The sequence below is a fragment of the Salvelinus sp. IW2-2015 genome, linkage group LG28 (genome assembly GCF_002910315.2).
Source record: "Salvelinus sp. IW2-2015 linkage group LG28, ASM291031v2, whole genome shotgun sequence".
In the NCBI taxonomy this organism is placed as follows: Eukaryota; Metazoa; Chordata; class Actinopteri; order Salmoniformes; family Salmonidae; genus Salvelinus; species Salvelinus sp. IW2-2015.
The window spans coordinates 10354115-10377696 of record NC_036868.1 but is presented as its reverse complement, the minus strand read 5'-3'; the positions used below and the strand labels follow the sequence as shown (position 1 = coordinate 10377696).

Below are 23582 nucleotides of genomic sequence, written 5' to 3'. Positions count from 1 at the left end.
GTCTTTTGTTTTAAATGAATTAAATACTCATGTTCTTGTAGGTGAAGTGTTACAAGTACTGGCCCGATGATGCTGAGGTCTATGGTGATTTCAAAGTGACGTTTGTGGAAGTGGAGCCCCTTGCTGAATATGTGGTCAGAACGTTCACCTTGGAGAGGGTGAGTCATTCCTTTATCCACTCCTCACGCCTAGGGGCAATCTGGGATTGGTACATCCACCACTTTGTTGTTGTTTGATTGGCCCTTAAAATCAACACATATTGCAAATGTGGAATTCAGACTGAACCCAGACCAGTTGTGCACTAATAACCTGTATGTTCTCTGTCATCAGAGAGGCTTTAACGAGCTGCGCGAGGTGAAGCAGTTTCATTTCACTGGCTGGCCTGACCACGGAGTGCCCTACCACGCCACAGGCCTCCTCTCCTTCATCCGCCGGGTCAAGATTTCCAACCCCCCCAGCGCTGGGCCCATCGTGGTGCACTGCAGGTAAGCCCCTAACACGTCACTTCCTCTACGCTCTCACAGCCAGATATTCTGAGAAAACAGGTGCTTCCGATTCACTTTTCTTTGATCTCTCACATGTGAAGTGTGCACCCGGACTAGCTAGCATGCTTCAATATTATCAACCACAGCTAGCCTACTGTAGATACGATTTCACCGTGCCCCTTGGCAGGAAGTGGCTGTTGTGGATGTTGTTGAACAATGCACACGCTTGTCAATTTAGTCTTGTGCACAGTTCAAGTTTCATGTTTTATTAGTCATATGTACAGGATACACATGGTATACATCGTCCAATGAAGTGCTTACTTGCAGGTTCCTTCTGGACAATGCAACAACAATAAGAAATAATACAAGATAAGAATAGGAACATAAAGTAAATGGCTCAGTAGAATAGAATAAGCATCAGTATAATACAGGGAGACACAATTTATAGTCCAATATTTACACGTGTATTGGGAGTGGGGGGGAAGTGTATGGATTGAGCGTCATTGTTGTGTGTACTGTACAATGGTTAGATATGTAGGCTGTTGAAGTGTAGTGCTGTGCAGCCATGCTCACCTTCCGATCCTCTCGCTGCCCTCTCTCCCTGGTCAGCGCCGGAGCCGGACGCACAGGCTGTTACATCGTCATCGACATCATGCTGGACATGGCGGAGAGGGAGGGCGTGGTGGACATCTACAACTGTGTGAAGGCCCTGCGCTCCAGACGCATCAACATGGTACAGACTGAGGTGACTACTAGGCCCACCCCACCGCCACACACCTCACCAATTAACATTAACACCATTCACCATTGCTGTCCGTCTGTGCATTTCATGCTACTGTATGTATGGACTGTCTGGAGATGCAGTGCTTTCCCTTTGCTGAGTGTGTGTCTGTGGTCCGGCCACAGGAGCAGTACATCTTCATCCATGACGCCATCCTAGAGGCCTGTCTGTGTGGCGAGACGGCCATCCCTGCCTGCGAGTACAAAGCAGCTTACTACGACATGATCAGGATAGACTCACAGAGCAACTCCTCACACCTCAAAGATGAATTCCAGGTACCGGAGGCCTTCCATATTTATTGGGGCATAAAGTTCTGTTTAACTCCTCAGGCTTTCATGTCTCGTACAACAATAAAAAACAGCAATCAAGACAGGAAAATAGATCATGGCTACGTCCCAAATGGCACCCTATTCCCAAAAGAGTGGACTACCAGGGTTCTGGTCAAAAGTAGTGCACTCTAAAGGGAATAGGGTGCCATTTGGGACATGTCCCATGTCTCCTGACAAACAATGTTCCCTGACTTGTGGTTTCATGTTATTTGTGTTGTTTTCAGACACTGAACTCGGTGACCCCTCAGCCCCAGCCAGAGGACTGCAGCATCGCCCTGCTCCCCAGGAACCACGAGAAGAACCGCTTCATGGACATGCTGCCTCCAGACCGCTGTCTGCCCTTCCTCATCACTATCGACGGGGAGAGCAGTAACTACATCAATGCTGCCCTCATGGATGTAAGTGTCCTCTCCCCTCATGCACGCATAAACACACAGACATAGTATATAAATGCATATACACATGCATGTACAGTTGAAGTCGGAAGTTTACATACCTTAGCCAAATACATTTAAACTCAGTTTTTCACAATTCCTGACATTTAATCTAATCTTAGTAAAAATTCCCTGTCTTAGGTCAGTTAGGATCACCACTTTATTTTAAGAATGTGAAATGTCAGAATAATAGTAGAGTGATTTATTTCAGCTTTTATTTATTTCATCACATTCCCACTGGGTCAGAAGTTTACATACACTCAATTAGTATTTGGTAGCATTGCCTTTAAATTGTTTAACTTGGGTCAAACGTTTCGGGTAGCCTTCCACAAGCTTCCCACAATAAATTGGGTAAATTTTGGCCCACTCCTCCTGACAGAGCTGGTGTAACTGAGTCAGGTTTGTAGGCTTCCTTGCTCGCACACGCTTTTTCAGTTCTGCCCACACATTTTCTATGGGATTGAGGTCAGGGCTTTGTGATGGCCACTCCAACACCTTGACTTTGTTGTCCTTAAGCCATTTTGCCACAACTTTGGAAGCATGCTTGGGGTCATTGTCCATTTGGAAGAACCATTTGCGACCAAGCTTTAACTTCCTGACTGATGTCTTGAGATCAAACCAAAACGATCTTTGTCCCCATGTGCTGTTGCAAAGCGTAGTCTGGCTTTTTTTATGCCGGTTTTTGGAGCAGTGGCTTCATCCTTACTGAACGGCCTTTCAGGTTATGTTGATATAGGACTCGTTTTACTGTGGATATAGCTACTTTTTACCTTTTTCCTCCAGTATCTTCACAAGGTCCTTTGCTGCTGTTCTGGGATTGATTTGCACTTTTCACACCAAAGTACGTTCATCTCTAGGAGACAGAACGCGTCTCCTTCCTGAGCGGTATGATGGCTGCGCGGTCCCATGGTGTTTATACTTGCGTACTATTGTTTGTACAGATGAACGTGGTACCGTCAGGCGTTTGGAAAATCCTCCCAAGGATAAACCAGACTTGTGGAGGTCTACAATTTTTTTTCTGAGGTCTTGGCTGATTTCTTTAGATTTTCCCATGATGTCAAGCAAAGAGGCACTGAGTTTGAAGGTAGGCCTTGAAATACATCCACAGGTACACCTCCAATTGACTCAAATTATGTCAATTAGCCTATCAGAAGCTTCTAATGCCATGACATCCTTTTCTGGAATTTTCCAAGCTGTTTAAAGGCACAGTCAACTTAGTGTATGTAAACTGCTGACCTACTGGAATTGTGATACAGTGAATTATAAGTAAAATAATCTGTCTGTTAACAATTGTTGGAAAAATTACTTGTGTCATGCACAAAGTAGATGTCCTAACCGACTTGCCAAAAGTATAGTTTGTTAACAAGAAATTTGTGGAGTGGTTTAAAAACAAGTTTTAATGACTCCAACCTAAGTGTATGTAAACTTCCGACTTCAACTGTAGCACACTTGCAAACACACACACACACTCACTCGGCTTACTAAGTGAACGAGATGTTGTCTGAATGTGTAGTAGAGACAGAAAGCTAGAGACAAATCCAGGTGTATACTTCTGTTTTCTGTACTCTTTTGGAAAATATAGAAGGACTGATATTCATTATATCTTTAATATGTACTCAAGGCTTTTAGTAAATTTTTCGGCAATCCTTCTATTCTTTTCTGGCAGTGCAAGTAGTGATGTTAATGAAAATAACACCCCAAAAAATGCTATATTTTAATACTTTAAAAAAAAACATGTTTTGGTCATCTAACTCTTCAACTATATCACGCTGACATTATTCTTCAAGATGGCTATTCATGTGGACCTAAATTACACTTGCGCTTTTAATCATTTGGATTTTCAAATAAATCAAAAGTCCCCCCAATAAGTTTGACCCGTCTGATAGAAGGGCGGGGTAAGTGAAACAAGTGCAGTGTATAACCACATTATATTTTATTATTAGTTCAAACAATAGTCCAGCTGGTAACTTTACAACAGTTTTCACATATTACTACAGTTTTCACATATTACAACAGTCTCCACATATTACGACCGTATCCTCATATTACAACCGTATCCTCATATTACAACATATTACATCACTATTAGAACTCTTGGATCAGGATTATCTTGGTTTGATATCAGGATCTGTGCCAGAAAGTGAATCCATCTTCTGGGAGTCATCTTGTCATAGATGTGTACTTGATAGAAGGATGAGAAGACACCCCATAGCTGTACCCTCCTTGCAATACATTGCATATAGCAGAGATAATTTGGTTGGTGACCTTACTAAACATGACCATGCTTTTTTCTTCTGTGTTATACAGTATATTTTATGCAAGAGGTTGAATTAAAATCCTCTTCTCAGTCCTTGCTAGAACTCCAATAGAAATTAGAAATTAGTATCTGAATGAGACAAACCTCGATGAATAAAAACGTCTTGACATAGACCTTGGGAGATGGTATTTCATGTTCACAGAGAACCAGAGTTTTGCCAGATTATGAGCTTTTTTATTTGGAGGGCAATTTTAAATCACTTCCTCGTACGTTTTACAAACTTTTGGACTTTTTCTAACTAAGCCGTCAGAAGAATACCAGGTAATTTCTGTACTTTTCCCTTCTCAATAATGAAATGCTTCTAACTATACTGGATTTGTTTCATGGCTTAATTAAGATGTATGTCAGCATAACTTCATTTAATTGATATAAGGTTGCTAGAAGCATGCCCACCCCAAGGATTGACCTTGTTTTTCAGAATACATTTGTCATTCAAATGTGAAAGTTCTCCACATTCCTTGCATGGTCATATATCTACACATTGTTCATTGTGACAGATGTACCATATTTTCTAGTATGTGTTCTCTGTATGTCTGCAGACTCAGTGCTATTAGATGTTACATGGTTCTTTGTTGACTTTCGTCCACCTTAGAGCTACAGACAGCCAGCAGCCTTCATCGTAACCCAGCACCCTCTGCCCAACACAGTCAAGGACTTCTGGAGGCTGGTGTATGACTATGGCTGCACTTCCCTGGTGATGCTCAACGAGATTGACCTAGCGCAGGTAATACCTGACCACCTCACCCTCCTGCATTCACTGCTGTGGACCCTGATTCCAAATGTCATTATTGTGCATTTTCAAATACGGTTCCTAAGGTTTGAGTGAATGTACAGTGGGGCAAAAAAGTATTTAGTCAGCCACCAATTGTGCAAGTTCTCCCACTTAAAAAGATGAGAGAGGCCTGTAATTTTCATCATAGGTACACTTCAACTATGACAGACAAAATGAGAAAAAAAATCCAGAAAATCACATTGTAGGATTTTTAATGAATTTATTTGCAAATTATGGTGGAAAATAAATATTTGGTCACCTACAAACAAGCAAGATTTCTGGCTCTCACAGACCTGTAGCTTCTTCTTTAAGAGGCTCCTCTGTCCTCCACTCGTTAACTGTATTAACTTTTACTTGGTACTCATCCCGGATCCGGGAGCACCCTCATCAGTAAAAAAAGCTGACTAGCATAGCCTAGCATAGCGCCACAAGTAAATACTAGCATCTAAATATCATGAAATCACAAGTCCAAGACACCAGATGAAAGATACACATCTTGTGAATCCAGCCATCATTTCTGATTTTTAAAATGTTTTACAGGGAAGACACAATATGTATTTCTATTAGCTAACCACGATAGCAAAAGACACAACTTTTTTTTCCCACCATTTTTTACTGCATAGGTAGCTATCACAATTCGACCAAATAAAGATATAAATAGTCACTAAACCAAGAAACAAATTCATCAGATGACAGTCTGATAAACATATTATTGTATAGCATATGTTTTGTTAGAAAAATGTGCATATTCAGGTATAAATCACAGTTCTACATTGCAGCTGCAATCTGAAATAGCGCCGAAGCAGCCAGAATAATTAGAGACCAACGTCAAATACCTAAATACTCATCATAAAACATTTCTGAAAAATACACAGCATACAGCAAATGAAAGACCAACATCTTGTGAATCCAGCCAATATTTCAGATTTTTTAAGTGTTTTACAGCGAAAATACAATATAGCATTATATTAGCTTACCACAATAGCCAGAAACACAAGCCATTTACCAGCAGCAAAGGTTAGCGATCCTAACAAACCAGCAAAAGATATATAATTTTTGACTAACCTTCATATACTTCATCAGATGACAGTCCTGTAACATCATATTACACAATGCATATAGGGTTTGTTCGAAAATGTGCATATTTAGCGGCACAAATCGTGGTTATACAATGTTGAATTGTAGCCAAACTTCAAGCAATCTGTCCGACGCCATCTTGGAGAGGCAACTAATCTAATCGATAACTAATCGTAAACTTGACTAAAAAATACAGGTTGGACAGCAAATGAAAGATACATTAGTTCTTAATGCAACCGCTGTGTTAGATTTTTTTAAATAACGTTACTACGGCATACAGCGTGCGTTACAGCGAGACCGTGCCGAAATGAATGGCGGAATTATTGTGTAACTTTTTTCAACATAAATACAAATTAACAGCATAAAGACTTCTTACTTTTGTAAGAACAAATAAATTCCAGAAAATCGCAATAAACTGGTATAAACTGCTATAAGTCGGTTTAAATTAACTACCTTATGAAGTTTTTAAGACAAAAATCAAATTAAATCAGAGCCGGAGATATAGAACTTCTCAAACGAAAGTTTTTCAGGACGCCATGGTGATGTCCCTCCTGCGTCAGGCCCCCCGTTGAAAAGGTCGGACCTTCCGTTCCAAGAGGATTTATAGTGCCCCAGATGATGCAATCCACTCCATTCAAATTCTCACCGCTTACTGACATCTAGGGGAAGGCGTATGCAGTGCATGTAGCCCCATAGCTTACATTGGAATTTATAAACTGGCCCTAGAACAGAGACCTCGATTTCAGAAATCTCACTTCCTGACAGGAAATGTGCTGCAGAATGAGTTCTGTTTCACTCAGAGAAATAATTCAAACGGTTTTAGAAACTAGAGAGTGTTTTCTATCCAATAGTAATAATRATATGCATATTGTACGAGCAAGAATTGAGTACGAGGCAGTTTAATTTGGGAACGATATTTTACAAAGTTGAAACAGCACCCCCTATATTGAGAAAAGGTTAATGGCACCTGTTTGAACTTGTTATCAGTATAAAAGACACCTGTTCACAACCTCAAACAGTCACACTCCAAACTCCACTATGGCCAAGACCAAAGAGCTGTCAAAGGACACCAGAAAAAAATGTGTAGACCTGCACCAGGCTGGGAAGACTGAATCTGCAATAGGTAAGCAGCTTGGTTTGAAGAAATCAACTGTGGGAGCAATTATTAGGAAATGGAAGACATACAAGACCACTGATAATCTCCCTCGATCTGGGGCTCCACGCAAGATCTCACCCCGTGGGGTCAAAATGATCRCAAGAACGGTGAGCAAAAATCCCAGAACCACACGGGGTGACCTAGTGAATGACCTGCAGAGAGCTGGGACCAAAGTAACAAAGCCTACCATCAGTAACACACTACGACGCCTGGGACTCAAATCCTGCAGTGCCAGACGTGTCCCCCTGCTTAAGCCAGTACATGTCCAGGCCCGTCCGAAGTTTGCTAGAGAACATTTGGATGATCCAGAAGAAGATTGGGAGAATGTCATATGGTCAGATGAAACCAAAATATAACTTTTTGGTAAAAACTCAACTCGTCGTGTTTGGAGGACAAATAATGCTGAGTTGCATCCAAAGAACACCATACCTACTGTGAAGCATGGGGGTGGAAACATCATGCTTTGGGGCTGTTTTTCTGCAAAGGGACCAGGACGACTGATCCGTGTAAAGGAAAGAATGAAATGGGGCCATGTATCGTGAGATTTTGAGTGAAAACCTCCTTCCATCAGCAAGGGCATTGAAGATGAAACGTGGCTGGGTCTTTCAGCATGACAATGATCCCAAACACACCGCCCGGGCAACGAAGGAGTGGCTTCGTAAGAAGCATTTCAAGGTCCTGGAGTGGCCTAGCCAGTCTCCAGATCTCAACCCCATAGAAAATCTTTGGAGGGAGTTGAAAGTCCGTGTTGCCCAGCAACAGCCCCAAAACATCACTGCTCTAGAGGAGATCTGCATGGAGGAATGGGCCAAAATAGCAGCAACAGTGTTTGAAAACCTTGTGAAGACTTACAGAAAACGTTTGACCTCTGTCATTGCCAACAAAGGGTATATAACAAAGTATTGAGATAAACTTTTGTTATTGACCAAATACTTATTTTCCACCATCATTTGCAAATAAATTCATTAAAAATCCTACAATGTTTTTTCTCATTTTGTCTGTCATAGTTGAAGTGTACCTATGATGAAAATGACAGGCCTCTCTCATCTTTTTAAGTGGGAGAACTTGCACAATTGGTGGCTGACTAAATACTTTTTTGCCCCACTGTACATGTCATTGCTAAGGTTGTTGTTGTCAATCAGGGCTGCCCTCAGTATTGGCCTGAAGAGGGGATGCTTCGCTACGGTCCTGTCCAAGTTGAATGCATGTCCTGCTCCATGGATTGTGACGTCATCAGCCGTCTCTTCAGAATATGTAACCTCACTAGAGTAAGTAGCTAGTATCCCATAATGTATTACCCTTACCTTAAGTTGTGTCTGAAGGCCAATTGTGATAGAATCCACAATAATCGATTGTTTACTTTTGCCACAGCCAGGAGCTAGTATAATTAGCATCGTCTGAATTCATGAATGTTGACAGACGGACCGATGTTAGCGAAGCTGCATTGGATGCAGAAACTTCCTCAAAAGCACTTCAAACTAAGTTTGGTAGCGTCGATACTCATGAAGAACCTGTCCATGTTTTCTTCCTCGCGAGAATGTGGTTAATTTTGCAGTAATATCTGAAAATTCCAATTCTCTGATAGTTCCATCAAGCCACCGGTGAGTTTGTTCACGTCTGCTAAATCAATCCACGTTTGAGTGCCCAATGGAATACAATACAACTTTTTTGTCCATGTTACAGAAAACAACAGAGTTTTGAGTGATAAAATTTCAGCGACTATTTCAGTATTATGCACGTAAACAAAATTCCTGCAAACTCATCCAACCACCAAACTTAGTTGGAAATACTTTTGAGAAAGTTTCTGCTTGCAATGCAGCTTTGCTAACATCTAATCGTCTGTTTACATGCTTGAATTTGGAGGATGCTAATTATGATAGTACCTGGCTGTGGATTTTGTCACTATGGGCCTTCAGACACAACTCAAGGTAAGGATACCAGTCAAGGTTATAGTACTTGGATGGTTCGATGAGAATAATGCTATGAAGTTGAGAGTAAGAGCCAAAATGGCTGCCGTTGCTGATGTGTGCTTCTGTGTTCCCCACAGCCTCAGGAGGGCTATCTGATGGTGAGGCAGTTCCAGTACCTGGGCTGGGCAGCCCACAGAGAAGTCCCAGCATCAAAGCGTTCCTTCCTGAAGCTCATACTGCAGGTGGACAAGTGGCAGGAGGAGTGTGAAGAGGGAGAGGGACGCACAATCATCCACTGCCTGTGAGTGTACACACAACCTCCACCACCACCACCACCACCACTCCCACACACTAACACCTACATGCATGCTTTCAAATAAAAATTAGATAATCTCTCTTCCACCTGCAACCACCTATTATATTTCACAAGTTTGGCAGTTCAGTAGAAAAGTCACCCAGCCAACCTCACACTTCCACCCTTGTGTTCCTGTGCTGTAGAAACGGAGGCGGGCGCAGTGGGATGTTCTGTGCTATCAGCATTGTGTGTGAGATGATCAAGAGGCAGAATGTGGTGGACGTGTTCCATGCAGTCAAGAGCCTGAGGAACAGCAAGCCCAACATGGTGGACAGCCCGGTAAGACAGGCCAACTAACTGACTCCAGATCAGTCAAACTGAGTTTCAGACAGACGTATCTCTGACTCATTATGGTGCTAATATATCAGCATAGGCCTACGCCACCTCTCATTTCTGGTGATATTCACTTATGATATTTTCTGGAGAAGTCGGTTAATAATATGGAGGTATTAGAGAACAGATAGGAACACCTCACATTAGATTTGTTTTGCAGATTGTGTTTAAATACATTTTAGCCAAGCAATATTGTCAAAACTATCCAACAATGATAATGTTATGGATCACTGAGAAGTGAACAGAAGAGTCTGTTGAGTATATAAAATAAACTGTTTGTGGGCTAACATGAAAGACTCCTCGACTCATCCTTTACACAGCCTATGCAGCCCTGTGTTAAAGTTACCTCTTAATTTCACTGCCAGAGAATAGATAACATATTTTTATGTTAAGAATTGAAAATGCCTTTCAGTAGTGATTAAACTTGTTATCACCATGTTATTACTGTATTGTTCATCATATACTGTTGTAGTGTAGCATCATGTTTAGCACCACAGCGGTTAACACGATGTGTTTTCATCTGAACAGGATCAGTACCGCTTCTGCTACGACCTTGCTCTGGAGTTCATCGAGACCTCTTAACCAAGAAGACGGGACGGAACAGAACTCTGGATCTTGGCAACCATTCCACCGCTACAGATTGGGTGGAGGCGGACATCATTAACTAAGCCCATACAGACTGCTATAGATGGTTTGGGATTTTTTGAGAAATCTTTAATGTTTCTAGTTGTACTGGGAGTATGATGTGAGTGGTTTGTAAATGTCTCCATTGTACAGTACTTCACCGTATTCAGTGCCACAGAAACAAGTGTCGGCCACTAGGCCACATTTGCTTCAATGTCTTTTGCAGATTTAGTTATTTTTATGTGCAGCCATTGTAGAAAGGGTAACACTAATGCCAAGGTGTTGCATGCAAAAAAAGCAAACTTTTTTTCTTCTATATTATCAGCATTATTGTCAACGAACAATATATATCTATAGAAGTCCATCACCTTTGTGAAAGAAAAAATACTGCGCTCTATACATGAATAGAAGTGCTAACGTGACATTGGCTTAGTAATGTTTGTATCGTGCTCTGATGGCTGACTCATTTTGGTTTTATTTTGTAGCAAATCTTAATCATAAGCCAAAGACTTATGTAAATATGTCTATATGGATAAAGCATATTGTTTGTATTTATTGTTTACTTGTATTATTTTTTGAAAGCTAAAAACAATCATCTTCATTCCATTTTTACCTAGCTATGACTTTAAAACGTAAACATTTATTGTTGTTTTTAAGTATTAGAATCAATTTCAGTAGTATATCTTGTTTTCAATTTGTTCTTATCCTCTATGTGATGTTAGTGGTTTATTTGTGTAAAATAATGCTTGTGAATTCTACCCATGCAGATAGAATATCAGAAGGTCATGTGGTGACTATAAAATAGTTATATTTTTTTCTGATGATCACTCAACCTGCAATGGTATTTTGGAAAAACAAAAGGAACATGGCGGAGAAAAAAACGGGAATTCTAATCAGTATTAGATACAGCTTATTAGGATGTAAGCCAACGCAGCAGAGGCAGGTGTGCAGCCAGCCATACTGATGTGGGACATGAGTGGACCTCCTGGAGAAAAGGAAGCAAGTCATTATCATGTGGAGTTTAGTCATGTTTCATACATTATTTTGTCTGTAACTGTTGGCTTATTGGCTGTAATAAAAAATAAAAAATCTTTGAATAAAATGTCATTGTGTAAGACATCGTTAGTATCATTACAGGTGAGATGATGTATAGTTTGGTCACATGTGATATGTGATATGTGTGATATGTTAGCTGTTCACAAACTATTCACTTTATTGTTTTAATCTGATCACTACATATTAGATACAGATATTTTTGTCTGAAGACACTGCTGTTTTCCAGTGCTTTGCAGAACTGCAAGTCACTAAACACTTACAAGTGTCATTTTCTGGTGTGATGTGAATCATAGGTATTGTGACTGATATATCATTGTTCTGTGGCGTTGTTCTCATAGCTACTTAGTGAGTTGTGGTTAGTTGTTTCTGGTTTCCGGCTGCAGTGTGTGTGCTCCTGTTACACCTGCTGCAGCCCTAGTGACTCATAGATGGCTGCTCTCTCTCTGTGTCACTGAGTTGCATTGTTCACTGTAGAATATAGAGAGCCTTCATACTAAAGTATAAGCACTGGCACTTAGGTTATACCAAAACCTCTGGTCAACCTTTTGCTGATCCATGGAGAAGATGGCATCTCCTCTCTAGGTTTCCTTTAGGGTATACATAGTCTGGGTCACCCAGAGTCCAAATGGAAAGGATGGCTATGACATTGGAAAAGTTCACCCGCTCTCTTGATGCCACGTCTCTCCCTAGAGTACTGCAGATACAATCTGGATATTATTTCCAAGGTAAGAATGAAGAAGCCCTAATTTAAGTCCTTATTCAATGGACTGGAATATAATATAATTTGAGTTTAAAGTAACGGCTCATGGCTATGCAGTATTTTACTATACAATTATATAAACATTAGGTATTTCATGTTACAAAATTCAACGTATACCTGATGTCGATTATTATTTTTAACTGGAGCTTTGAAAAAATATTGTTTGGTAAAATGTATACATTTTCATGAATAATAATTTTCAATTCTTAATAAATGAATTATTCATGCATAGTAATTATAGAGTTACCACCCTTTACTTATGTACTTACTTATTTGGATCTGTTACTCTTCAAGGAGAATAGACCATCGACTTAGGTCCATTCATTGCCAAAAGAATAGATCCATTGAAATGTCTTTCTACCAGGTTCTGTGTATGAACTGTTTGGAAGAGAGTGGAGTTTCTCCTATGGAGAGCTCCTGAAGATCATTGGGATCAGTGTCACCAGACTCAATGTGGAACTTCAGTCTGAGGGTTCCAAATCTATGACAGTAGATATATCTCTCGACTATCCAGGTGAGTCCCGAAACATCTAAACTGTACCTTGAACATGAAATCTAAATGTTTTTTTGTTCAATTGTTCCTTTATAAAAACTTATGTGGATTGATATATTCAGATTTAAATGTTTTAATAATTGTCTTAATTCTTGTCCTTTACCATTTAAAAAAATAATAATCATATTTAACCTTTATTTAACCAGGAAGGGCTCATTGAGATTTGAAATCTCTTTTTCAAGAGCGTCCTGGCCAAGATAGGCAGCACCAAGTCATTACAAAAATTACAGACAGACAACATGAAAAACTACAAGTAATCTAGTAAAAACCATAGAATTCACAAGAGTATAACAAAATCATAAAACAGCAAATTAAAAACATTGACAGGTCAGGGAATCAGTCTCAAAATTCTTCATCAGTCATTTAAAAACACAATCGGGACAAGTTCTTCCAGTTTAAAAGTATTTTGTAAGGCGTTCCAAGCCGATGGCGCAGAGTACATAAAATCCCTTTTACCAAATTCAGTTCGGACATTTGGAACAGTTAGCAGGGTATAGTCCTGCGAACGAAGAGATTACCCACCACATTGCCATGTACTGCAGTTTACATTATACATGTAAATGTCCAAACCTCTCTCTCGGGTTAGAAAGGGACCTTATCAACATATGGTTTTGTGCATTGTACCAATAAATACAATGTCATATATTGCTTTTCCTGCCTGTATTTTCAGGCCTTTTCAGGATCGTGGCCGACAAGAGCCCATACGCCAGTATACAGGAGATTGTTGAGGCAGTGTGTATCAGCCCTGAGTGCCTGGGCCAGCCAGAGTTCCGCTGCCCTGAGGAACTACAGCTGGCTGAGGGGACCATCCAGGCTGAGGAGAGCTTCAGACTCACTGCTCTTAGGACGAAGCACGGAGACAGCCATGTTGACTGTGAGGTCACGCGGAAAGACTCCAAGCACATCTTCACTGTGAAGCTCTCGCACACTGGGGAGTTCTATGAGTGTGCCGACGACCAGTTCTACACCCTCAGGGAGCTGGTGGAGTGGAAAATGCCCAAAGGAAGGAAAAGGACAGTGACTTGGGCCAAGTCTTTGCCATCAAAGGAGAAGTGTCTGTCTAAGTTGCCAGAGGACTACAGTGGAGAGCTGGTTCTCACACCTGTCTACGAGCTCCAGACTGTGTCCAAGTGTGAGTCACACAAACAGCCCATTAATATTCTCACTTTACGTCAATTATGTGGAATGAAGAACATGATCAAATAAAGTCACACAATGATACTCTGTATTTTTCATATTATAATTACATTTTTCTTATCTCGGTTTATTTAAAGAGAACAAATTGTAATACTGCCAACTAATGAACATGACAACTACAGTACACTGGTCTTGGGTCATTAACTTTTGGTTTCAGAAGCACAGACATGAAAATAGAGGGGGGTTTTGAAGTGTAGTAGTCATCGTTCTGGTCAGGGAATCACAATGAATTTTTACTTTGTAGAACACAAAAAAAATGAAACTTTTCAAACCAGAAGTTAAACAGATGTACTAATGTCAGACCTTCAGAGATAAATTATCTGATTTTTAAAAATGTAATACATTATGTATTCATTTTTGGCAAAACATTTTTTATAAGAAAAGTCTTAAATTAGAATATTTGGCCTATAGTAGACCATCCTCACTTGTGCTGGCATACTAAACAGAAATAATCTGATTTTTGTTCACAGTTGGGAAGAACGTTGTTTTCATCCCATCTACCCTTGACGTTGAGGTGTTGGACGTAACCGAGGAGAGTGACGGTGCCTGTTTCATGCAGCCTCTGTCACTCCGTGATGTCTTTGCCAAGCCGAGCGAGGTCTTCCCCTTCAGGGCTGAGATCATAGAGCCACCATCACAAGTTCAGGAGGAATTGGGTTTCCTGAAGTCCTCTAAGCAAGTCATTGTCCACGGTGCCTACCAGACCAAGAGGATCCTAGCGTCTGAGATCCGCAGCGAGGCCCAAAGACGCTTCCTCATTCCAGTGTCTTACAACGGCAGGTTCAAGCGCAGGCCCCGGATGTTCCCCACAGCGTATGACCTAGAGGTAGCCAAGAGTGACATGGAGCAGCTCCACGTGGTGGCTACCAGGGCCTTTGAGGCCGACTACGAGGGTCTGTCCTCAGTACTGGTGGGAGACCAGTACCTGGTCCACAAAAGGGAGACCAGTGAGGTGATCTACGGCGGCAGGAGAAAGACGGTGGAGGCCCTGGCCTGTGAGAAGATGGTGGGGAAGAAGTACGAGGCCGTGCTGATCCCCATGTGTCTGTACGGCGGCTTTGTGGAGGTGGTCCACGACAAGAAGCAGTACATGCTCTCAGAGGTCTGCCACAGGTTCTCCCTGCCCTTCAACGTCAAGGTGTCTATGAGGGACCTCTCAGTCATGGAGGACCTCCTGGCTGGGGCCACAGGGCTGCAGCTGGAGGAGGAGATCACTGACCCCTACCTTCTTGTCTCCACCCCGGACCTGGCCCAGTGCTGGGAGGTGCCTGTCAACCGCATCAACATGACCCTGCAGCTCCTGCAGCAGTGGAGCGGCCCAGAGCCGACCCAGGGCCAGGCTGTCCGCTCGGCTGTGGAGGAGATAGGAGAGGACTGCTATTTTACCCTGAGGAGGTACGTCAACGCCAGTGTGCTGCCTCCCCCTCGACCACCCAAGAGACATCAACAGCCCTTAGAAGACACATTGAAACTGCAGCCTCCCAGGCCAAAGAAGCCAGACCCCCCCTCTCCAAAGGTGAATCAGTCATCCATATTTTATGCATTAATAAATTATCTATAACACAACAACATTAGCTATCAGATTTATTTAAATAAAAAGTTATATTCAATTGATTACTGTACTAATGATTTGTGTTATTATATTGAAGAGCCCACATACAGCCAAACCAGCCATGCCTAGCCCTAGTTCATCTGATTGTGCAGAACAGAACACCTCTATACCAAGAAATGAAACGTCCAACACAAATCTGGTTGCAGTGCCTAAACCAGGCCCACAAAAAGGTTTGTCTATGTTTCTGTATTCCATCAAAATAGTTTTGTTAATTTTATGTCATTCAACATGCTGGAGGGATAGTAGTATGAAATATTGCAGCAGACTATTTTGCAACTAAACTTTATTCTCAACTGTCAATATCCTTCTGAGACCCCCCCACCCCAAAAACGTTGGGGATTTTATGAAAAAAAGAACATGTTCCAAGATTTTTTGTTGTTGTTATTTATCTATTTTTGTAAGTGCAAAATTGTCCTCTGTAGTGGTCATTAGGACGTAAATATGTATGTATATGTATGTGTATATATATATATAATTATTATTATTATAATATATTTTTTTAAATATATATATATATTTAAAAAAATATATATCTATATATATTTATATAAAAAACATTACAGTGTTTTTTATAACATTATATTTATATAAAAAACATTACAGTCAATGGGTACAGTAGGTGAAAAACATAGTTACGGTATCCGGGTGTCCACTACAAAGGACATATCTTGATAAGCTCTTATTTAGCTATTATATCATGTGAAAAAAGTATTACATAGTCATGACAACTCACTTAACTATTCCTGTTGTATTCACTTAATAGAAACAATTTGAGTATCAAATTTCCATCAAATGTGCAAATTTTTACTGCAGCCATTTTTTATAAGAACTAGGAAGATAAAGTTGTCAAGGTCACACCCCCACACATGTGATATCATTGAAAAGCCCAGAATGTCCTGTCAAAGGGACATTACTTATAAGGCCTCAGAAATACGGACCAAGAACTGATCCACTAGAGAGGACAAAAATTAATTGCTGGGCCTCAGGAGGATAAAAATGCTTATAGATCTGCAATATATTTATCTCCCTGTCAAAATCTTGCCTTTGATTCTTTTGCCTTGCTGTGTTTATGTTCTCTCCCCAGCCATCGTTGAAGAAAACAGTCCTCACAACAATACAATTGAACAGGATGATGAATACACTCATGATTATGAATACATTGATGAGGATGAACTTGACAGCATCAGGAGAAAATTTAATGACCAAAGTATTCACATAACAGACAAAAAGAAATCAGAAAACACATATGCCATGCAGACTGCAAAACAGGTTTAGTATAGAAGTGAATGATTGGTTTTGATGACTATCTAATACATATCTAACCCAAGCTCAAAGTTTACCCCCGTATTGTTTAAGTGTAAAGATCAATACAAATGTTGGCATGTGAGATATACTGTACAGTGCCTTCAGAAAGTATTCACACTTTTCCCACATTTTGTTGAGTTACAAAGTGGTATTAAAATGGATTTCATTGTCACTTTTTTTGTCAAAGATCTACACAAAATACTCTGTAATGTCAAAATGGAAGAAAAATTCGAACATTTGTAAAAGATTCATGAAAAATAAAACACTAATATATCTTGATTAGATAAGTATTCAACCCCCTGAGTCAATACATGTTAGAATCACCTTTCTGGTTAAGTCTAAGAGCTTTCCACACATGGATTGTGCAACATTTTCCCATTATTATTTTCAAAATACTTCAAGCTCTGTCAAATTGGTTGTTGATAATTGCTAGACAACCATTTGCAGGTCTTGCCATAGATTTTCAAGCAGATTTAAATTTAAATTGTAACTTGGCCATGGAACATTCACTGTCTTCTTGGTAGAAAACCTCCCCGGTCTTTGTTTTTGAAATTCATTGCTCGACTGAGGGATCTTACAATTATCTGTATGTGTGGGGTGCAGAGATGAGGTAGTCATTCAAAAATCATGTTAAACACTATTATTGCACACATAGTGAGTCCATGTAACTTATTATGTGACTTGTTAAGCACATTTTTACTCCTGAACGTATTTAGGCTTGCCATAACAAAGGGGTTGAATACTTATTACTTTTGTAAAAATGTCTAAAAGCATGATTCCACTTTGACATTATGGGGTATTGTGTGTAGGCCAGTGAACAAAATGTATACATTTAATTCATTTTAAATTCCGGCTGAAACACAACAAAATGTGGAAAAAGTCAAGTGGTGTGAATACTTTCTGAAGGCACTGTAATGTTCATATTTCAAGCAAAATGTATATTTATATGTACTATTATGCTCTTTATACTGAGCCACTCTTCCATTTAAATATATTATTATATTCATGATACAAGAAATAAATTGTTTGTACATTAATCAACAAGGACATTTGCCTACTGTGGAAAATTAATAATTACAAAAACACAGGATGTGTAAATACTACTGTGTGAAATGTATTCAGAAACGTTTAACAATGAATCACTATGAATGGCATCTGATGCTAACTTTGGGACAGGTTGAAACTGAGCTAGTTGGAGTGTCGGACTGATTTGCTGAATCCTCAGCAGCTGCGTGTCATCTCTTTGAGAATGGAGACGAAGGTGGAAGCAGCAAACTTCGGGTCATGGACCAGATCCTGTAGGAGCTCCCGGCCCTTCTCCCGAGCCTTGTCAGAGCACATGGCCGAGCGCCACATCCTCACCAGAGAACCCACTGTCATAAGGAAAACAACAGGAAAATGTGTAAGGATGTGGTGTAACCTGATGCAAGTGATGTGTTACTGTAGATCTCTCAATTGAAATGCACTTCATACATTTCACCACTAGAGGGAGACTACAGACTACATCCTGGTTCTCCAATCCTGTTCCTGGAAAGCTACCCTCCTGTAGGTTGGTTTTCCCTCTAACCCCATTTGTAACTAACCTGTATCAGCTTATCAACCAGCTAATTATTAGAATGAAGTGCGCTAGATAGGGTTGGAGCGAAAACCTACAGGATGGTAGCTCTCCAGGAACAGGGTTGAAGAGCCCTGGACTACATTGTCACAGACTGACATCTGTCTACCATCTCAATTTGACTCTGAAATGTATATTTCACTCTACTTTTCATACAAGCAAAAAATATCATTATATTTTCTGAATGTTTGTCTTGGGAGACTAAAAGTAAAAGTACTCACTCAGAATCCTGTTCATTCTGGTCATCCAGCCGAAGATATAGAGGGTGTGGTTCTCCTCCTTGCTGAGGTCAGCTATGTTAGGGGCGCTATCCCCCTCCTGAAGCACCCTGCTGGGCAGAGGGCTCATGAACAGCACAGAGTTATTCAGGTTGGACTGGAAGTATGTTGCTGCTACGTAGTCTGCAGAGTTCATCCAGTTTTGGGCGAATGAAACCTCTGGGCTGGAATAGTAGCTCATCCTATAAAGTTCAAAGGTTTGATTTGGACATACAGTAAGGACTCAATTGTGACTCAAAGTGATTGCATCCAATAATGTTGTTATTTTGTTAGATTGAGGCAAAAGCTGATTGGAGGACAGAGCATACAGTTTGAACTGAGAATCATATGTTTAAATGAAACAAAAATTAGTTGTCAGAGTTCCAACAATGAAGGAAGAGAAACAGCGCATTGACAACTGGTGATGACCTGCAGAATGATACTGTATGTTAATACTCACTTTGCCTTGCAGCTGGTTGAGGCAGTATTCAAAGAGAGCTGTTGACCTGCCCAATAGACACCCAGAATCTGGTCCCTTTTCTCAAAGTCAGAAATCTCAGATGCACTCACGTCTTTCAGAGTCTAGAATGGAATGGTAGCATATTAAAAACCAAGACCAACAAGTAATTCTATGAAATCACCAATGAGTCACTTATGAATAGTGACTTACACAACTAAAGGAACATACAGATTTGGCCTCCTATGGCAAGAAGGAAAATGCCTCCTATAGGGAAAAAGGAAAAGTAGATGCTCATTAAATACCTGGAAGAATTCTTCCCACTTGGCCATAAGGTCTGGGTACTTAGTAGAGCAGTCTGTGTAGGAGGTGCAGTAGTCTTCTGCTGCCTCAGCTGGTGCCTGTACCTGGACCTGAATGAGACCATCTCCAATCACGTCTTTCTGCACAGCAGCCAGGAACGGGATCACTGAAAGGTAGTAGTTCACACCTGAACAGACAGAGACAGACAGAGAGGTTACTAATGGTATTTTATTGACAAGCTGTGAATGTTAAAGGCATGGTGCAGTCAGAATAAAAAAAATTGTATTATATTGTACAGCAGCTGATGAAACTAACACTGTAAAAGTGTGAATAAAAAGTGTTATTTCCTGATAGTTGCTAGTTGAAAGTACAATCTACACAGGACCTTCTAAATCAGCACGTTTGCAAGTGCGGGAGTGTCGGCTTTCCATGGTAACATCACCAAGAGGTAAATTAGTTAATAGATCTACAGTATAGCAAAAAGAGTTCCAGACATCTCTGCCAATAACAGCTAGTTTTCATTTTTACTCAGAGGTCATTAGACCTCTGCTAGACAGTCCTAGCAATTGTTTTTGCTAAAAAGCCATTTTTGTATATTTTTGACGATTTTAATGGAAAGATATTACAGTAAGGTACTTAATTGTTACCCAGAAATGATTTGATATTGATATTTTTTTAAATGGCTGCATTGGACCTTTAACTGCACATGTAGGGCCACACACATGGCCTGCATGGTTGAATATGTGTAACACTACTGTACTTACAGGCCCACCAGCTATTAGCAGAAATGCACATGGGATCTCCTTCCTTTCCACATGTTGTAGCGCCAGTAGGGTCAACCAACCGCCCTATAGGAACAGAAGCGCATCCGGTCACATGACTTTTGCTTTTCATTTCCACATGATAACCTTTGAGAAACGTATTCACTCCTGCCCCAGAACAAAGTCAACATGATTAGTGTACTGTACCACCACAAAAAGAATGTGCATATAGTGTTTACATAACAATGTGCATGTACAGTGGCACCCTTGATAAAGATGAGCAGTATTGACTGTATAAAATAAATAATTAAAATGCTGAGAAATGAATGGTAAATAATGAATTGTGTCATTTATAATAAAAGTGACTCCAAAATAAGAATAGAATATGTTTCTGAGCACTTCTACATATGGATGCTACCATGACGATGGATAATCCTGAATGAATAGTGAATAATGATGAATGAGAAAGTTACAGAGGCACAAAGATCATACCCCCAAGACATGATGACTTCTCACCATTACCAATTACAGGGGAGGTTAGCATGTTATATCATACCCCCAAATCATGATGATTTCTCACCATTACCAATTACAGGGGAGGTTAGCATGTTAAATCATACCCCCAAGACATGACTTCTCCCCATTACCAATAACAGGGGAGGTTAGCATGTTATATCATACCCCCAAGACATGATGACTTCTCATCATTACCAATAACAGGGGAGGTTAGCATGTCTTTGGGGTATGATCTTTCACCCAAATACAAAAAAAATTGACATCTTTATTTACAAGAATCTTAAGGGTGTCAGTAATTTTGACCCATACCTTTTTGAGAGAAGAAAGTATTACTTGTTAAACATCTTTCTTTGAGCAATTGCATTGGTTTAAATAATATAATTTCCCAATTTTTTTGAGCATACAATATAGCTCAGTATTTGAATTACTTATTTTATACAGTCATTATTGCTCATCTTTATCAAGGGTGTCAATCATTTCAGACTCCACTGTATTTGGCTTTCCAAAGCAACTTAATCATTGCCCAACATACCTGATCTGAGTTTCCAGCCCATCTGCAGAGGCAGGCCCCAGAACAGACTGTCAGTCTCATTGGTTCCCATGGAGGCCATGTACTTGTCTGTGGATCCCACCAGTGTCCTATACAGACTCATCCTCTGCAGGTAGTTCCAGGGGTTGATTGTGACCACGTTGTCCACCTGAGGCAGTTCTGACAGCTGGCTGGGTGCCTGGTCCCAGAGGATGGGGAGGCCATTTTCAGTGATCACTGCTGCGTTGGCCCACAGGGCAACTAGCTGAAGCAGGAAGAGGGTCCAGATGCACTGCATGCTGGCTACCTTATTAACTGCACACCTAAATAAGTAACAGATCCCCCCTTTTGTACTGGACTGGGCAATGCACTTTGGACTTACAAAGCCACATGATAGAGAAGAGGTATCAGTGGGGGTAAATCCACTGTAATCACTATTTCTTATCATGCGGTTTTCTGTCCACTCTGCACTTTTGAAGAGCCATAGGACAGAAGTCAGAGAAACAACCAATCAATGTTCATAGACGGACAGAGACATCAGCCATCAGCAAACGTGATCTATAGAGATGGAAGAGGCTTCATTCATTCATCAGTGATTGCATCATCATTATTCTAAAAGAGCATGGGCACGTTCCTCTGCCCAGGGGTTGCTGACGCATGCCTGATCTTACAACGCCTGGATAGGTATTTTAAGTATCAGCTAATCACATATGCAATAGTGGAAAAAGTACCCAATTTTCATACTTGCGTAAAAGTAAATGTACCTTAATAGAAAATGACTCAAGTAAAAGTGAAAGTCACCCAGTAAAATACTACTTGAGTAAAAGTTTGCTTGTTTTAAAAATACTTAAGTATCAAAAGTAAATGTAATTGCTAAAATATACTTAAGTATCAAAAATAAAAGTATAACTCATTTTAAATTCTTTATATTAAGCAAACCAGAGGACACAATTTTCTTGTTTTTTTTATTTACGGATAGCAAGGGGAACACTCGAACACTCAGACATCATTTACAAACAAAGATTCGCCAGATTAGCGGCAGTAGGGATGACCAGAGATGTTCTCTTGTTATGTGAGTGAATTGGACCATTTTCCTCTCCTGCTAAGCATTCAAAATGTAACGAGTACGTTTGGGTGTCAGGGAAAAAGTATGGAGTAAAATTTTAGCAACCAGGAAATGATGAAGCGCTCTCTGCATAGTGCATCTTTAAGTACTTTACATCACTGATCATATGTTATAGCAATCTGTCAGTCAATGACACAGTCGATGACAAGGCACGCAACCATTGGTTGATGCATGCAACGTCAGAGCAGGGGAAGGCGACCATTGTCTATACCTGGCCTGCCATTGTCGACCCTGCCCCGAACTTGGTCACTGTCACTAGCCGGCTACCACCCGGTTACTCAACCCTGCACCTTAGAGGCCGCTGCCATATGTATATAGACATGGAATCACTGGTCGCTTCAATAATGGAACACTGGTCACTGTAATAATGTTTACATACTGTTTTACATATGTATATACTGTATTCTACTATATTTTAGTCAATGCCACTCCGACATTGCTCGTCCTAATATTTACAGTATATATTTCTTAATTTAAAAAAATGTACTTTGAGATTTTTGTGTATTGTTGTGAATTGTTAGATACTACTGCACTGTTGGAGCTAGGAACACAAGCATTTCGCTACACCCGCAATAACATCTGCTAAATATGTGTATGTGACCAATACAATTTGATTTGATTCGATTTTTACTCCCCTGTGTGATTCCCGTTTGTTAATGCTTGTCTATGATACTTTGCAATGTTTTCCAAGGTCAGCTAACAGTAGGCTAGGCTAAGATAAATGTGAGGGTAGACACTGTTGTCTCTAGGATGAACTGAGCCAAACTCTGTCCTGCATGTGGGCTTGGGGTTCCCAGAGTGAACTGACTGTGCTGCTGTTAAATGTATGTGCAACATATACATACATATACTTGTGGATGATGTGCTGCCTGACCCTAAAAGATGGAGCTAGAACATTTAGTTAACAGGGAAACACTCTGTTATGTTAGGCAAATCAAGTGTAGATTGATAACATTGTTGAT

General features: G+C 40.4%; 3 protein-coding genes across 18 annotated transcripts in view; 2 read left to right on the top strand and 1 right to left on the bottom strand.

Moving 5' to 3' along the window:
- Positions 1-11690, top strand: part of LOC111954396 (receptor-type tyrosine-protein phosphatase kappa) — a 165397-nt gene extending 153707 nt beyond the window's left edge. For 9 of the 15 annotated variants that reach the window (XM_023974123.2, XM_070435805.1, XM_070435803.1 and 6 more), the window contains 10 exons: positions 42-158; positions 331-485; positions 1095-1230; positions 1392-1541; positions 1820-1993; positions 4939-5070; positions 8494-8619; positions 9399-9562; positions 9760-9895; positions 10478-11690. In XM_023974123.2, coding sequence (XP_023829891.1) covers positions 42-158; positions 331-485; positions 1095-1230; positions 1392-1541; positions 1820-1993; positions 4939-5070; positions 8494-8619; positions 9399-9562; positions 9760-9895; positions 10478-10531 — 1344 coding nt within the window. In that variant the 3' untranslated portion in view covers positions 10532-11690. Of the gene's footprint in view, positions 1-41; positions 159-330; positions 486-1094; positions 1231-1391; positions 1542-1819; positions 1994-4938; positions 5071-8475; positions 8620-9398; positions 9563-9759; positions 9896-10477 lie in introns of all 15 variants that reach the window. The other 6 variants (XM_070435800.1, XM_023974116.2, XM_070435804.1 and 3 more) reach the window with 2 other exon arrangements.
- Positions 11691-12031: 341 nt separating this feature from the next.
- Positions 12032-17713, top strand: LOC111954085 (protein THEMIS). Its single transcript, XM_023973581.2, has 6 exons — positions 12032-12354; positions 12754-12903; positions 13613-14074; positions 14610-15655; positions 15789-15921; positions 16836-17713. Exons 1-6 carry the CDS (start codon positions 12255-12257, stop codon positions 17024-17026), a joined length of 2082 nt encoding a protein of 693 aa, XP_023829349.1. The 5' UTR covers positions 12032-12254; the 3' UTR covers positions 17027-17713.
- Positions 17714-17950: 237 nt separating this feature from the next.
- Positions 17951-21827, bottom strand: LOC111954402 (protein LEG1 homolog). 2 transcript variants are annotated; one of them, XM_023974139.2, is made up of 6 exons: positions 21498-21827; positions 20453-20536; positions 19691-19875; positions 19389-19510; positions 18893-19131; positions 17951-18429 (listed from the first exon to the last, which is right to left on the bottom strand). In XM_023974139.2, exons 1-6 carry the CDS (start codon positions 21790-21792, stop codon positions 18278-18280), a joined length of 1077 nt encoding a protein of 358 aa, XP_023829907.1. In that variant the 5' UTR covers positions 21793-21827; the 3' UTR covers positions 17951-18277. The 2 variants fall into 2 exon arrangements, with proteins under 2 accessions (XP_023829907.1, XP_070291967.1); XM_070435866.1 differs by having other exon boundaries at positions 20453-20617; positions 21498-21825.
- Positions 21828-23582: the final 1755 nt, after the last annotated feature.